General features: G+C 38.7%; 1 protein-coding gene across 5 annotated transcripts in view; it reads right to left on the bottom strand.

The window, feature by feature from the left end:
* Positions 1-11,006: 11,006 nt before the first annotated feature.
* The window catches only part of MBNL2 (muscleblind like splicing regulator 2), a 159,447-nt gene continuing 153,159 nt past the window's right edge, over positions 11,007-17,294 (bottom strand). For 3 of the 5 annotated variants that reach the window (XM_030312927.2, XM_030312918.2, XM_036064254.1), the window contains one exon: positions 11,007-13,796. In XM_030312927.2, the coding sequence (XP_030168787.1) occupies positions 13,782-13,796 (15 nt within the window). In that variant the 3' untranslated portion in view covers positions 11,007-13,781. The remainder of the gene's footprint in view (positions 13,797-17,294) is intronic. The other 2 variants (XM_030312935.2, XM_030312910.2) reach the window with 1 other exon arrangement.

The raw sequence follows: 17,294 nt of genomic DNA, 5'->3' as shown, positions 1-17,294 counted from the left end.
TTACAACAGCAAGAGTATCTTAATTAATGCATATTAATTTTAATCCCAACAATTCTATAAACACACCTATTAATCTACATATCTATTGATTCTTTGGTGTTTCTGCAAAAAAAAAATCACGCCATCTGTAAATAAGGATTTTGGTTGTCTTTTTTCTTAGTTTTCAGGCTTTATTTTTTTTCTTGTGCTACCGTACTAGCTAGAACCTCCTGTACAATGTTGGACAAAAGCAACAATGGTTTGCAAGTTACCTTGGTTCCTGGTAGTAAAGGGCAACTTTGAACATTTTATCATTATTGTTATTTCAGTTGTATTTTATGTACTTTATCAAGGTATTGAAATTCCCCCTTTTATTTTAAGTTTATTTATTTTGAGGGAGAAGAAGAGAGAGAGAGAGAGAGCCCTCATGTGCACATATGAATAACTGGGGGAGGGGCAGAGAGAGAGGGAGAGAGAGAAACCCAAGCAGGCTCTTTACTGTGAGTGCAGAGCCCCTTGTGGGGATTGAACTCACGACAGTAAGATCATGACCTAAGCTGAAATCAAGAGTCAGATACTTAACTGATTGAGCCACCCAGGTGCACCTGGAATCCCCTTTTTATTACTAATTTGTCAAGTGATTTTTCATCACAAATGGATGTTATCTTATTAATGATACATTTGCATCTTTCGGAAATCATGGTTTTTTTCTCCATGAAACTGATAATGTGCTGATAGATCTGTTTCAGGGGTGACATTCCCCATAATTTGAGCGTCTTTTACTGTCCTTCCTGATTTTGTCATTGGTTTGGTATTAAAATGAATTGGGGCATGCTTCTATTTTTCTCTCATTACAAAAAAATTTGTTTAACATTGATCTTTGGTTTCCTGAATATTTGGTAAAAATTACATATAAAGTTGACTGTGCCTAATGATGTGTGTGCATGGGTGTGTATAAGTAATTGGCTTTTTTTTAACACTGATTCAATTATTTTGATTGACCAGTAGATTATAGAATCTGCTTTTATTTTCCATTTCTTTTTGGAGGAATTTTGGTATTTGTGCTTTCCAGGGATTGTATTGGCATAAACTGTGTGTGTGATCTGTTTACTATCCTGTTAGTCTGCACTGTGATTTCATTTATGCCATTTCACCTTCATTATATTCTTATTTATGCCTTCTCTCTCTGTTTGCTTGACTATAATTTCAAAGGGTTTGTCTGTTGAATTATTCTTTCTGGTAGCTGCATATTTGATTTCCTGATTCTCTATATATAGCTTTTTTTTTCTATTTTAGGGAAAATTTGTCTTATATTTATATTCTCTTCTTTATGTGTTTTAGGGATTTTCATTGCTTTTTTTTTCTAACTTCTTAATTTGGATGTTGATTTACAAACTTGGGGCCTTTCTTTCGTAACATAACTATTTAAGGGTATACATTTTCCTTATCATTTTATTTGTACCTTTAAAGTGTGTGTTTATTTCATTATTGTTCTGCTCAGTGTTTTCTAATTTCCATTTATGCTTTCGCTCAGAGGACTATTTTATATTCTAAGCAAATAGAATTTCTCATTATTTTATCATTAATTTCTAACAGCTGCATTGTTTTATCAGAAAAAATGTGATTGGATGCGCAACACTTGTGATTTATTACTGAGACCTGCATTATAGCCTGGCACAGAGTGAGTTTCTGTAAATATTTCCTATGTGCAAGAAGATAATTCATATTACTTCATTTTGAGTTCTGTGTTTATTAGAACAGCATATGATAGTGTTATTTAGATATTTCAGATATTTCCTCATGTACTTGATCTTGCTTGATCAGTTAATTACTAAGCAGATATATTAAATTTCCTACCATGATGAGATCTTTCATAGTTCTATCAATTTTTGCTTATATAGTTTGCATTCATGTTTTTATGTACATACTGGTATAGAACCGATTTTCTGGTGAATTGACCCTTTGATCATTAGAAAGTGACCTTTTAAAATCTCTAGTATTGCTTTGGCTTTAAATTTTATTTTATCTGATATCGGTGTAGTTATACCAGTGTTCTTTTGGTTCCTTTTCCTAACACCTGCTCTTTCATTTTTTGATTTTCCAACTTTCTGTGTGTTTATGTTTTGATATGCTTATTGTAAACATCATACCTAGATTTAAAAATAATCCAGTCTGGCCATAATAGATATACTAATACATATTAATAAGGTTATATTATTGTCATTAATGACATATTATTTCTATTATCAGATTTTGTGACTTCTATGTATTTTCTTTTTATAGTTTCTCTCTTTTATTTCTCCCTTCTCACCTTCTTATGGATTGCTTAATTTTATTTTCTCAACTTTTTTTTCCATTTGAAAGTTATACTTGCCAGGGTACTCTTAGTAGTTACCCTAGAATACTGTCTTTCAAACTGTGGGTGGTAAAATCAATTCCCACGGGTATTGATCAGGACTTTCAAAAAAATTCTATAGGAAGAAAATAGTAAACAGAGACAGTAAATAGAATAGTAAATGTATAATAGGGAAAATCTTGTTTTCATGACAATGTTCCTTCTCTCTGTATCTTAGAACAGAACTTACTGCCTCCTAAGTCCATTGATTTATTTTCGATCATTCAAACAATCACTCAAACACGCCAGATTGCAGTTCCCTGTAGCCCGCTTGGAGCCTGAAGCAAAAGGAAGAATGTGTGCAATTTCAAGATATCCTCTCATATTCTATATATATGCAATATATTTAATATATATAGATATGTATATTAAAAATGCCTCTCACATTGTGGACCAAGGGAAAAAAGTTAATGAAAGTTCAACATCGAAAACATGACTACATATAGAGCCCCATGTGGCCCAATCTGATGTCAGGCCAGCGACTACCTTCACAACTCACTTTGGGGTTGGGGGGTAGGGGGACCGGCGCCCGGATTAAAAGGGCAGTTTCCCCTGCACAGTGACACTGGGGCGGCAAGTCAAACAAATAGCAACAGTCTTGTTCACGGTTTTGCTATTTTGTTCATCGTGGGCTTTTTCCATTGTTTGGATTGTTAAAGATATTACATAACAATTTATTTAAAAATTTTTTTAATGTTTTATTTATTTTGAGAGAGAAAGAGAGAGAGAGAGAGAGAAAACACACACTGGCGGGGGAGGTGGCAGAGAGAGGAAAGGAGACACAGAACTGGAAGCAGGTTCCAGGTTCTGAGCTGTCATCACAGAGCCCCAACGCGGGGCTCAAACCCATGAACTGAGAGATCAGTGACCTGAGCCGAAGTCAGATACTTCACATACTGAGCACCTCAGCGCCCCTAACATTAACAATATTCTTTATCTTGGTTACGGTTTCTCTGGTGCCCAAGGCAGGCGGGAGAACATTACTCTAGCCCCAAAGGTAGGCCCTGGGGCTTCTGGCTTCTGCCCACTCCCTGCAGGACAGGTCCAGCCTTGCTTTTGGTCTTCCTGGGCCACGTGGAGATGCCAGTTCACTGGAGTTTGGGGCCACGTGCCACCATGCAAAGGGTAGATTTGGTGCTAGCTCACAGGAAAGTCGTCCCTTTTTTTTTTTTTTTTTTTGCCTTTCAGCATTTCTTACTTTCTTGATAGCTCCATAGTGCAAAGAGATGTTTTTTAATATTTTATTCCTCTGTCTTTGTTATTTTCCACCAGGGACTCATTCATTGTATTTATTCTGTTGTGCCTCCAGAAATGCAAGTCTCTGGAAGCTTCATTACTGTGGGATATAAAATAAGAGGAGCTGTCCACTGAGCTCAGTCAGTGTCCGATGACCGGCCACGCTGGTTTACCTCATTCCGCTGGGAGGCAACCACGCTCTCACCAGTCAGTTTGCCAGGAGCCCCAGGGAGAGGCTGGCTTGCTGGAGAAATGCTACACATAGAGAGAGGCTCCTTTCACGTGGCTGACTTTTTCAAGTTTGATTTGGTTTTCAAAGCTAACTAGTGCTTTTAGGTTCCAGCGCACCTCTAGGAGTTTGTGTATTTAACTCACCTGCTTCTCATTGTCCCCTTATTGCTCAATACTCCTGTTATCAGCTCCTTTTCACGGAATGAGGAGTTCACGCCCTCACTGAGGGTCACACAGACGGAAAGTGGAGAGCCAGGATTTGAACACAGCCTGCTGGGCTACCAATGCCACGCTCTTAACCACAGTGCTATGCTGCCTTTAATGTCACAGGATGAAGTGTGGTTAGTGTTAGTCCCGACCAATGCCTCAGCAAAGGGCTACCACACTGACCCAGTTTCCTATCTCCCAGCCATGGCTCCTGTGAGTAGAAATTATGAAAGTTATAGTCCCCATGTTTTTAGCTAGTCAGGCACTAAATATATCAACTGATCTCTGTAAAGATATTTTCCAGAGCAAACCCACCAAATACGTGGTTTTATTTGAAACGTGTTGATGACTCTTAGAGGAGTTGGGATAATCTCAATATTGATTATGGTGGTATGCTTTCTTAATTACTCCTTGCTGTCCTCAATGAAGATTTTCATCATCATAGTGCATATCACTATTAATTCCCAAGTGTGACCCACTTCAACTTGCAAATGCTATCAATGATATAGAAGAATCAATTCCATTAGCTTTGAAATGGCTTTGATGGGTTGAGCAGGCCACATTCTGGAGTTTTATGTTCTTTACGTTCTATAGCTGAATCTGGCTCTAGGGTTGTAGTTGTCAATGCAAACTTAGTGTGCTTTGTTTTAACCTTATATGAAGATGCTTGGCTTTCATAAGAACCAATTGGATCATTTTTCTGGTTTCTTTTCAAAACAAGAATTGACATATAAAAGGAATATAAAAGATTAAGAGTAAAAATTTGGACCAAGTTAAACCTGACTTTCACTGGTGTCTTTTTATTTATTTATTTTTTTTAAATTTTTTTTTTCAACGGTTATTTATTTTTGGGACAGAGAGAGACAGAGCATGAATGGGGGAGGGGCAGAGAGAGAGGGAGACACAGAATCGGAAACAGGCTCCAGGCTCTGAGCAATCAGCCCAGAGCCCGACGCGGGGCTCGAACTCACGGACCGCGAGATCGTGACCTGGCTGAAGTCGGACGCTTAACCGACTGCGCCACCCAGGCGCCCCTCACTGGTGTCTTTTAATATAAAAGCTGTATTTCCCCTTACAGTATGTGAAATTTTAATCGTGTTTTGGAATACATACTAGAAAATACTTCAGTTTTGACTTCTTTCTTATCATTCTCCTTTTTCTTCTATGATTAATTTGGTACTCTCTCAGGCAAGACACTTTATAAGCAAATAATTTGTCAAAAATAATCAAATCGTGACTTTAGATATATTTCTGGCCTCAGTTTAAAAAGGAAATCAAATGCTTGCATAATGGAACTAATCAATGGTAGATTTGTTTCGGTATCAAAGTTTGGGTTCCCTGAGAAGCAGACTCTGAGGTGGAGAGTCCAGCCCCATGTGGAGGGGAAGGGAGCAGGATTGAGCAGAGGAAGAAGTTGGGCTGTGAGACAGTCTCAACAAAGGCCTCAGGCCGCCCCATGGGCAGCAGGGGGTGAGCCTTCACTGCTGACTCAGTTGGGCAAAGTTGTGCCTGTGAACTCCATCATCAACTGGACAAAGGCCATGCTGGGGAAGGGGGCAGATATTGGCCAAGGCAGCTCTCGTTAGTTCGTGAAATCCAGTTGGTCAATGATTCCTGCCATGTCCAGAGGGAGAAGACAAACATTCCGGCAAAGGAGCAGGAATTCAGGAGGCAGAAAGCTTCCAGAACTGGGAGAGAACACATTTCTGTTGTACTGGCTCTCTGTGGTGTTTGTTTGTTAGCCCTGGGAAACTAATCCAGTGTGCTGCATCCTTCCTCTGCTTCTCACAGGTTTATTTTTCCTCTTCCGCCACACGGGAAGCTTCTTGAGGGTAGGGATGGGACTTTGCTTATGTTCACATCCCTTGAACAGCTTAACAGTGCTTAGTCAGGGCTCAGTGAGCATTTGTTGAATGGAAGTAATTGTAGGCTTCCACAGAAATAATGCAGTTCATTATTTGTTATTATAAATTCTCTATAATTTGCCTGTCAGCTCTTGACATTAATTGTCATCGACGAAATAGCAGAGGTGCCTCTTAGTTGCCAAGAGTTGTTTGGATAGGGCGAGGAAATAAATATTTACGGGGAAACACAAGAGCCTATTTAATAGTATTTTAAGAACAGTCACTAACAGTCACTGAAGAGTCCGCTACGTGACAGGCTCTGTTCTGCGGTCAGTGTGTATTCTTTTATTTAATCCTTACAATGTCCTGGTGAGGTAGACCCTATTTTCAGCCCAGTGTACTGATGAAAAACACTGAAGCTTAGAGGATGTAAGGAAGCAGAGTTAAGAGTCCACCTTGGGCAACATGACTGGAAACTTGCTCTTAACCTAAGAGTCTTAACTTCGACTCTTAGGAAGCACAGAGCCTGATCTTCCCTTTGTGCAGAACTGAAACATCCTCAACTTTGTGTTTATGGATAACAAGTGTTTAGTTTGTTCTCCATATAAATGTGTGTGTGTGTGTGTGTGTGTGTGTGAGAGAGAGAGAGAGAGAGAGAGAGAGAGAGAGAGAGAGAGTTGAAATGTATATCTAATCTGTAGCATGTTTGTTTTTTCTGTATATATCCTATCAGTTTGCTCAGACATCTTAGAGCCTGGGAGGCAGGTCTCCTAAGCTGTCGTGCTGATGTACTTCTCTCCCTGTCTAAAATGACAGATTTTCTAGTTAAGTGAGTGGGTCTCCAGCTCTGCACTGCTGAGTTGACCAGAAGCCGCAGCTCAGCAGGGGAGAGCCCCTCGCAATTAGAGCACGTCGCTCCTGTCTTGCCCGAGAACTTCTGTGGGGGAACGTTTTGTTTGAAGGAAGGCTTCTCTAGCAAAGGAGAGTTAGACTTCCCTAATTTAGATCATCTTAGTTTACACATGAGGACTGGTAATAAACTTCTTCCTCTGTTTATATAAACCAAAGTCCTGGGAAAACCCTAGTAAAGTTACCAGAGAGAGGAACACCACCAAAACCTAACTCCTCAGACTGTCTGGACTCAGGTTGGATTTTAGGGCTATGTGACCTCTGTGTGACCTTTGTCCAGAAATTCGTTCTTTCCAGGGGCTGCCCCATCATGATTTAATGACATGTCTTTATTGAGAAAATGAGCAATGGCTTTCATTATTTTGATTTCAAGAGAAACGTATGGAAGCTTGATGACAAAAGGGGGGGGTGGGGAATAACACTGGAGAGGTGGTACAATGTAACATTCCTCCCAGGAGCCTCTGTTCCTAACATTGCCTTTTTTATGTTTATTTATTTTTGAGAGAGAGAGAGAGAGAGACAGAGCATGAGCGGGGGAGGGGCAGAGAGACAGGGAGACACAGAGAGCCCAAGCAGGCTCCAGGCTCCAGGCTCTGAGCTGTCAGCACAGAGCCCAACATGGGGCTGGAACTCACGAACCATGAGATCATGACCTGAGCCGAAGTTGGACGCTTAATCGACTGAGCCACCCAGGCACCTCTGTTCTTTTCTTTATTTATGTCTCTTAAAACAAAAAGGGGAAGAACGAAAAAAAAGAAAACCCCATAACCTTCTATGCTTTTGCTGTTGTTTTTTTTTTTAATTTTTAAACATTTATTTATTATTGAGAGAGAGAGAGACAAGAGTGTGAGCGGGGGAGGGGCAGAGAGAGAGGGAGACACAGAATCAGAAGCAGGCTCCAGACTCTGAGCTGTCAGCACAGAGCCCAACGTGGGGCTCGAACCCACAGACCACGAGATCATGACCTGAGCCAAAGTCGGATGCTCAACCGACTGAGCCACCCAGGCGCCCCACCTCTGGTCCTAATCAAGAACAAGGCTCCATCCCAAATCTACAATAGTACTGTGCAGCCATCACTTCAAACTATTTCATAAATCATATTCTTGTGACAGGAAAGAAAACTAGTTTATATAACCTAGTAAAGGGTTCTTATTATAGTTTTACCTTAAGCCTGGATGGAGGCTTTAGTCTGATTCTTTTATGAAATTTTGACCGGAAGGGTGCTCCAAATAAACCTCATGTCAACCTGACCGTGGAGTATATAATAGCTCCTTCCTAATGCTAAGGAGTGTGTAAAGCATATGTGAACAAGGCAGAGTTACTGCCTGGTTATACCTTATTTCATGAAAACGGTTAGATGGGTTTTCACCAAATGTGGAGGAGATACCTGAATGGTTTGATTAAAATACAGGCCCAGTAGCACATGTGACATTTACACTGGGGGGAGGGGGTGGATAGCGGGGCGCCTCAAAAGGGGGGGGCAGTTACTTTTCAAAATAGCTGAATGAGAGGGAGACACCGAGGCCACACGCCATTGAAATGACCCAAGCCGAAGTTTTCGGCTGAGCTGTAGATCTAGTCAAACTGCGCACAGACGCCAAAAATCAGTGTTGATCCAGAGTGAAGCTACTCTCACAGCAGAATCTTCTATACACCTTGAGTAGGAATCTTTGTAAGTAGTCGGAATTTACATATGTTATTAGTAGTTCCATTCAATGACACGGGGTGGGCTTGTTAGAAACCTATATAGACCGCTTAGCTTAGGACTTAGCACATAAATGCGTCCCTAGTGAACGTTCTCAATTCCACCCATTCTCCATTCCTGCCACCCACCTCCTCCACCAGGAGCATGTAGGGAAGCTTTAATCATGTTCCGTTTTGTATAAATCGTACTTAGTCATAGTGACTCAGTCATTTCTGTGGAGACAGACTGGTCCAACAACAATAATAGCCTAATATGGCAGACACACTAGGATGTTTTGGGGGAAGAAGAAATCATTGTTTTAGCAAGCTAGTATCTTTATTCCCACAAATATTAGAATATTGAACTACATTTTGGTTTGCCCGGCTGCCCCTAAAGTGTTGAAAGTGCTGTGAAAGAACTTGAATTAATAACAAAAGAGCCGGGGCACCTGGGTGGCTCAGTCGGTTGAGCGTCCGACTTTGGCTCAGGTCATGAGCTCTTGGCTTGTTCGAGCCCTGCGTCGGGCTCTGTGCTGACAGCTCAGAGCCTGGAGCCCACTTCGGATTCTGTCTTCTTATCTCTCTGCCCCTCTCCTGCTCACACTCTGTCTCTCCCTCGAGAATAAATAAACATTTAAAAAAAAAAAGACTTAAAAAATAAGAGAGTATATTTTTGTGTTTGAAGCATTATTTTAATTTGCCCCCACCCCAAACTGAAATGACGCTTTTTCTATTGGCAGATAAGTATAGAATAACGGATATTTTATATTGAAATATTTTCTATGCGGAGGAGATGAACTAGCCTTGCTCTCTCCCATTTAAGTTTCACTTTTGATTTTGATGCGGTACCATAAAAAGTCAGTCTACTGATGGAAATGACACTTTATAAACCCAGGTGTGAAAATTTTAAGTACAATTTGTCTTAGATCTTTCCTTTAAAATAACAACTTGTTCTCTAAAGTCGATACCTTGAACTTAACTATTAACCGAGAATGTTTTCTTGTAATGCGTGACTGATATGATAGCAGCTTTTTTCTGCATTACAGTGAAAACTGCTCGTCCAGACAGGTAGCCAGTTTTTCCAACATCTACAAAGGTGTGAAAGTATTTTTTACCCATGGAAATCCCGATGGCACAGTTTAAAAATACAGGTGACTTTATTTTGCATCTGCCTGATGTGCTGCTGATTGTTTCCTACTCTTCCCTGTAAGGGCTTTCGTAACCACTCAGAGGGCTGAAGCTTCAAACCTGCTGTGGAGCAAACGTTCTTGTCTTCCCCCCGTTCCTGCCCTGGCACACAGAGGAGGTGATTTTTGCCAAACTCAGCGTGACAAGGACCGTTTCAACCCAACAGCTAATACCCCCCTCCTTGAGAAATACTGTGGGCCCCAAAGGGCTGAGGAAGGAGAAATGGGAGAAGGTACCCACCACCTCTTGGGGGAACTCTCTTTGTTGAACACCTGCCCTCAGGTGTCATGCTAACTTTCTGTCCTCTCCTTAGCCCACCTGGCCAGGATGTCCATATGGAACAGGACTCACCATTGTGCCTCTGCAGCCACCGGGCTGAGCCTGTTGTCCAGTCAGGCTCTCACCAGAAGCCTGTCTTGTGGATTAATGGGCACTTCCTTGTCTTAATGAAACTGATATTTTGTTCCCATTGGTGGCTGCGGTTCTCTTCATTATCAGGCAGAATCCTGAAGAAGAGGGCTGAGTGGTGGGATTTATTGTTTATTATTTTTTAATTTTTTAAAATATGAAATTTATTGTCAAATTTGTTTCCACACAACACCCAGTGCTCCTCCCAACAGGTGCCCTCCTCAATGCCCATCATCCACCCTCCCCACTCTCCCACCCCCCATCAGCCCTCAGTTTGTTCTCAGTTTTTAAGAGTCTCTTATGGTTTGGCTCCCTCCCTCTCTAACTTTTTTTCCCCCTTCCCCTCCCCCATGGTCTTCTGTTAAGTTTCTCAGGATCCACATAAGAGTGAAACCATATGGTATCTGTCTTTTTCTGTATGACTTATTTCACTTAGCATAACACTGTCCAGTTCCATCCACGTTGCTACAAAAGGCCAGATTTCATTCTTTCTCATTGGCAAGTAGTATTCCATTGTGTATATAAACCACAACTTCTTTATCCATTCGTCAGTTCATGGACAGTTCGGCTCTTTCCATAATTTGGCTATTGTTGAAAGTGCTGCTCTAAACATTGGGGTACAGGTGCCTGTACGCATCAGCACTCCTGTATCCCTTGGGTAAAATAAACAATAAATAGCACTGCTGGGAATTTACTGTTTATTTTAGTTTCAAGGAATACTAAAAGAACTTCCAAAGTGATCCCTTTAAATTGCTTTCCTTACGGTTAAAAAACCAAAGTTAAAAGCAAAACCTGTCAGTCTCCCATCTGAAGACCAGAGCTTGCTCTTCCTTGAAGTCCCCAAATGTTTTCTGTGCGATTGTGGAGACTGTTTTGTTTGGCTCATTACCAGTCTGTCTCCACACAAAAAGGAGCAAGACTAGAAATGCTTTTAAATGCTTCTTTTATTTCATTGGTTGTACATTGGGTGAGTGAACTGAATATTACAACCAAAACATAGAGTTGATACAAATTAGACTCCTGTTTACACTGTAAGGTAATGAATGAGGGAATTCTTTAAGTGGTACAGAAAGATTTAGTAGAAATGTTACCAGTGGTATGGCTGAAAGAATATTTCGGTGAAGTGCTGTTATATCCTGAAAACCAAGAGTGAAATGTAGTTCCCATACAAGTGGTGAGTTCGTCTCTTAACTACAGTATTTGTTGAGTTGCTATCTTCGTGTCTTGGACATTGGTGATTTTATTTTTGTAATTAAACAAAGCATTTAAGATTTATTCATCATAGTCAGACTTCTGAATATAAACAAACTTTTGGCAAATAATATTTATACAGAAAAATAGTTTTAGATCCTCTCAAATCCTGGAATTATTCTATAAAATTACATTATAAATAAATAAAAAGCAAAATCTGTTGTACATATATTTGTACATCTATGCATTTGCCTTGCCTCCTCCTTATTGTAAATGGCATATTTATGACTCTTTGCATATTATAATCACAATTCTGGAAAATGGATATCATAGTAAAAATACAGTCTTCTATATTCATTTGGGGATACAGGTGATGTTTTTGATGCTGCATTATTAAAGGGCTGAAAATAGCTGTGTGCTAATAATTTTAAAAATCAAAATCATGAAACAAAAGAAAGAAAGACAATGTTACAACAATTAGTCTACAAAAATATTTCAGTGATTCCTGTAATTGACCTTTTAGTAACGCATACTATGTTTTCAATGAGTTTAAGTGAAATAACAAAGAAAAAAAAAGAAATGAAAAATGAAACAAGTTTGAATGTATCAGGCAAGTTGTAGCATAACTACATTGTTATAGTTGAGAAAATTACAAATATCGATAATACATAAAGATGAAACTACCAAAGAAATACAAGTTAGATACGATACTTTCCCACAAATTAAAACAAATGCAACGATACAAGCACTATGTAAGATTACACTTAGAATGTGATTTTCTTTTGATGGGGTTATCAAATCTACAATAGAAAGAGAGTCATTAGACTTTGACCAACGTTAAGTAAAATGGCGGATTTCTTTTTGCTCAAACGAAAATGATATGGTTGGTGCATCCAGTTCTCAGAACAGGCAGTGATGCCAAAATTTAAAATATTTTACATTCAATCTCAAAAGTCAAAATACTTCAATCACTAATATGTTCACAAAGAAAATGGATGTTTTAAACAATTACACATAATATTCATTTATAACAGCTGTTTTGTTTTTTAAACAATAATTTAAAAACTATGTAGGTACTGTATAGGCTATGTGCAACATATAAAATGTGAAATATGAAATATTTGGTACGATAGTGCTTAAAATAAACTTTAAAACAAACTTTCTGAACAAAATTTAATTGTATCGCTATTACCTTGAAGATCAACCAAGTATTTAAAAAAGTAAACAACATTAAAATATGTTTCATCCATATATAGTATATATATGTATGTGTATATATAATATGTATGTACTTGTATTAAAGTTTTTTATACTTTTGAGACATAAAATATGCTTTAAGGTGAAAGAATTAAAAGAACTATTTTTTTTCCATGCTGTAGTCAGTTACAACCCTTTAATCCAACTTTTGAAATGCAAAACAGTAATGGATTTTTTAAAAAGTGAAGCTATCTACTTTTTGTTTACATAGTAATTTAGATTAAAGTCACAGTCAAATTTTCAGTGACTAAACTCAAACTTACTTAAATTAGAATATTATACAGATCTCCTCACCTACAGCTTCGTTGTTTGACTAGGTGTTTAGTTTAGAAGTTATTCTGTAACAGGCAACTGGATGGTGAGTTTGAAAAACTAATCCCTCTGATTAGACTGTTGGCATGGGCCTCTCATTCTGGTCAAGCTGGATGAAGTCTGGCAAAATCTAGGCACTTCTACAAAGTCTCTCTTATAAAACAACTTTAAAAATATACTTGTAAAATAATACCTTCAAGACTTTGTTTGGTGGGGTATGAAGCTCATACCGTGCAAAGTTTCTTTTTTCAATCTAGTTAATGTTATTCTAGAATCACATGATTCAATGCGGCATCTCCAGGCAAACCAAACAACCACACTTTGATGTGTCCCCCGTACTTGTGCTTGAACTTCCATTCAAATTTTAGACCTGCGGGACAGGCGTCCGTTTTACTTCACTTCCCACCTTTGCTGCAGCATTCATGTTGTGAAGAAGCGAAACATACTCTTTGATCCAGCGGGTAAATGAAATGACAGTAATTGGCGTTAGAACCTGCCCTCGGAATAGATTTTTTTTTTTTTTTTAACTAATGCTAATCGCTTATTGCTAACTTGGAAGTATTCTCAATCGAAATGAGTACATTGGTTGGACTTTCTGCATCAGCTATAGTTATGGAGATAAGACAATATTCCTAGGACAGAAACTATGTTTAGAAACCCTTGAAAAGTAAACTTTATTCTTTATGTCTTTAAACGTCACAGCTGGTCTCAGGTAGTTAACTATCTTAGGTTGGAATATACTAAGCATACCATATTTAATACTCATATATGATATAGCAGCACTAGCTTCTTACAGTTGTGGTCTGTCCAGAAGAACTAAATCTTTATTTAGCATGCAGTTTGTGGCAATTCTATTGAGGAGGAAACAGGATAGTATGTACAGTAACAATGTTTAGTTATTCTCAATGCGGATTCTTGGCATTCCATTCCGTTTCTGCTGATTATTTCAGAATTATCTGTTAAAGAAAAAGACAAGCATGCTTTAGACATCCTGCTGGGAGGGAACATAACGAGTTTCAGTTTTTTACTCTTTGAAAATAGGAATTTTCTTCAATTTCTCATTTTGATATATTGTGATCTTTTGATGCAATCGTCATCTTCAACGATCCCCACCCTCCATGCTGAAAATTTTTATACTCAGGCGCTGCTGCTATGTGGCCGCTGTAAACAGCAGTGAGGCAAATGCACAGAATTTTATTTTCTGTAAAACTCTGATAGTGGATATGTGGGCATGCAGTGTGTTTAGACCCCGATCTCCTTTTTAGTCTTTGCCTCATATCTCTTTCTTGTATGTTCACATATTCATTCAATTAGTATTTGCTAAGGTGATCAGGGAGTCTAATCAGAGAATTCATTTGTACATGAAAAGTTGTGGGAAAAGTTTAAATATAAACATTTTTAAATGTATAACAAATTAAGTATTATCTATTATTTACGCGCATGTAAAATTCAGAGGTGTGTTCCCATCCAAAGTAATTTTGTTCCCAAGATATAATAACCAGTAGAGAATGTACGAACGTCCCAAATGAAAGAGAAAAAGGGACAATGTTCTAATAAAGCAGTTAAAGCATTCTTAATAAATCCAAAAGCACAGATAAAGCTAAACTATCAGATGCAAATCGTGGTCCCAGGAGTCTGATTTCCAAGCTCATTTCCAACTTCATACCTTTGCAAAAGACAGGGAGTTTGCCTTGGGTGACCCAGTCCTCTAAAGTTCAAGCATTTAAAAAGCCAAGCTTTTAACACGTTCTAACAAAAGTATTTATTCTTTGTGCAATACTTCAACCAAACTTTGTGCAATGAATGAAATATTTATTTATCAAAGTGCTAAGAGTGTTTAGGAAAAAGCCAGTAAAAATTCTCTATGGCCAAGCTAATATTCCTGCACACTGGGATGCAACTCCCAATTAAAGCCTTATTTCTACAAGCATAATTTCTTATCCTATTATGTTAGAATTCACATGTGGATATTTTTTCCTTTTAAGTGGGTGCTCCTGCAGTTTACATAAAACAGTTTTAGTGTATACGCAAATAGTACAAACTCAAATTAATTCCTCCCATGAAATAAACCATATCCTTTAATTTATTGGAACATACAGATGTGTATGGAATTTTTAAAAATAGAGGAAGAACTCATTTATATTAAATATTTATACTAAATATAAACTCAAAACTTCTCAGATACGTTCATTCTTTTTTTTTTTAAGTTCCTAGGAATTTAAAATTAACTGGGAAAAATAGCATTCCTTGTCTTGTATACTTATATACTGATGTCCTGGCACACTGATACACAAATAAAAATGAGATGTAATGATTTTATATGTAAATATTATCACAGTATCCTTGAAGAGCCCGTTGCAAGTTGCTAATACCTAATTCAGCTGGTCGTATTGTAACTTCACTTTTGGATTTAGAGACTTGACTATTAAATAGAAATTATTCTATTTAATCCCTCAGCTTCAGTGCTGTCTATAAGGCTTCCAAATAAGAATGTGCCCCAGGACATCAAATCATGTCCTTTTTCTCTTTATTCTTTTACTTCAGCAAGTCTCCCTAAAATATTTATGGGACAAAATTTTGCAATTTCTTAAACTGATACATAAATAATACATATTTTAGAATATATTTACATTCTTGCTTACTAAGTGACACTATATTGCCACATAGAGTGATATTCTGAACTGCCTGGAAAGGAAGGTATCCTACAGAAAGCCTAGCAAAGGGGAAATTTGTATGACAGAAATTAGTTGCAGCAGCGCTTTGGACTTACATTTGACAAAGAGACATGTACAACCACTCGGGTTTAAAGGAATTGTAAATTAACCTTGAAGTTAACTGAGAGAGTTAACTGGACTCACCCAGCTTGCCTGGACCGTCCGCCTCAGTTTACACAGGATTCGTTATATGGATAAAGACATAAACAAGAATGGCCGATGCTACTATCTGTCAGCTGTTACTGCCACCTGGCCTCTACACCGGGAAACTCTGGTCATGTCTTTGACTAACTTGTGGACTATGGTATGTGGTATAAAAAAATGAATAACTCTCCTGGCAGCCATGAGCTTCAAGAAGTCCAAGAGATTTGATTTTAGAAGAAAGCTTTGAGTGTTTCATTTTTTTGGATGGTAGCATTTTTCTTGAAAATGTAATTTGATTATTACTTTTTCTCCCCCCTGAGAAATACAGCTTGCTGGTACAATCTGAATTAAGTGTACTCTGGGGTGAAGTACAGTCTGGAGATGCAGACAGGAGTCCAGATGAGGAACAGTTACCAACTGAGTGCCTCTGATACAGCTACTGCCCATTTGACTGCTGCTTCTGATGGTATAGGATGTGGGACACGACAGGCCATGGGGCCCACAGAGGGGACAGAACAAGTTCCAGCTGGAGGGAGACCCCTGGAGGGAAGAGAAGAGCCAAGTGTGTGTGTGTGGGGGGGGAAGGGAGTATAGAGGGTAGGGGGTAGGGAAGCCATTTGGAAGTAAAGAGGGCTCTTCTGTCTAGTTTGAAATCTGGTTTTTCTTTAGTCAGATTATATTTTTAATTCACAGCAAAGAAACATAATTTTAAAATAAAGACAAATAGGTACATTTTGTATGCTTCCCTGCTGCCTCTTCTCAGAGATTTTCTTTCTTACTAATTCTATATGGACATATAAAATTTGTTCTACACATAAAGACTTCTTCAATCTCCATTGTAATTTTAATGGCCAGCAGGATCAAAACCTTCCGTGGGTGTCTGAATATTTCAATTTAGGTACAAAATGTGCATTCTTAAAAGAACAGATTTATACGTGGCCCTGAAACATGGGCTATGAATCGGATTTTGACAAGTCCTAATCCTCAGCCTGTCCATTTTAAAGAACAGTTAATTAAATCACAGTTCACCAAAGTGACCTCGATAGACTGGCTGTCAGTGGCACCCTTCTTGTCCTGCACTTGCCCAAACTGGGACTGATCTCCAAAGTTCCTTCCTCAACCTCCTGTGTTTTCTTGGAAGGGGCAATCAAAAATTCCCCTGGGTCTGCCAGAATATATATATATATATATATATATATATATATATATATACACACACACACACACACACACACACACGTCAGAGAGCTGGCTACCACACTGGATTCCCCAGAAATCTCCTCTCTGAAACATCATTGTTGTTTTGGTGTAATTTGAATAGATGCCTCCTTGATTTTCTGGGAGGCTCTGAGCGATTTTTACCAGAGCCCTAAGAGCTAGGTCAGTATTGCCAGTCATATTTTGCAGACACACAGGAAAAGCAGCACAAACGGTTTTAACCGGCTTGCACGACATACAAAGTGCTTGTGCAAACCAGCATGAGTTAGAGTTGTTAGCTCATTCTGTCTGCTGGCACGGGAGTCCCCTCCAGGGTATAGTGACAGTCTGCGATGACCGGGGAAAACAGTGATTCCAAAGGACGTGTCTATACCTCTC

The sequence above is a fragment of the Lynx canadensis genome, chromosome A1 (assembly GCF_007474595.2).
Source record: "Lynx canadensis isolate LIC74 chromosome A1, mLynCan4.pri.v2, whole genome shotgun sequence".
NCBI lineage: Eukaryota > Metazoa > Chordata > Mammalia > Carnivora > Felidae > Lynx > Lynx canadensis.
Note: the sequence above shows the minus strand (reverse complement) of the source record. Positions and strands in the feature narration are given on the sequence as shown.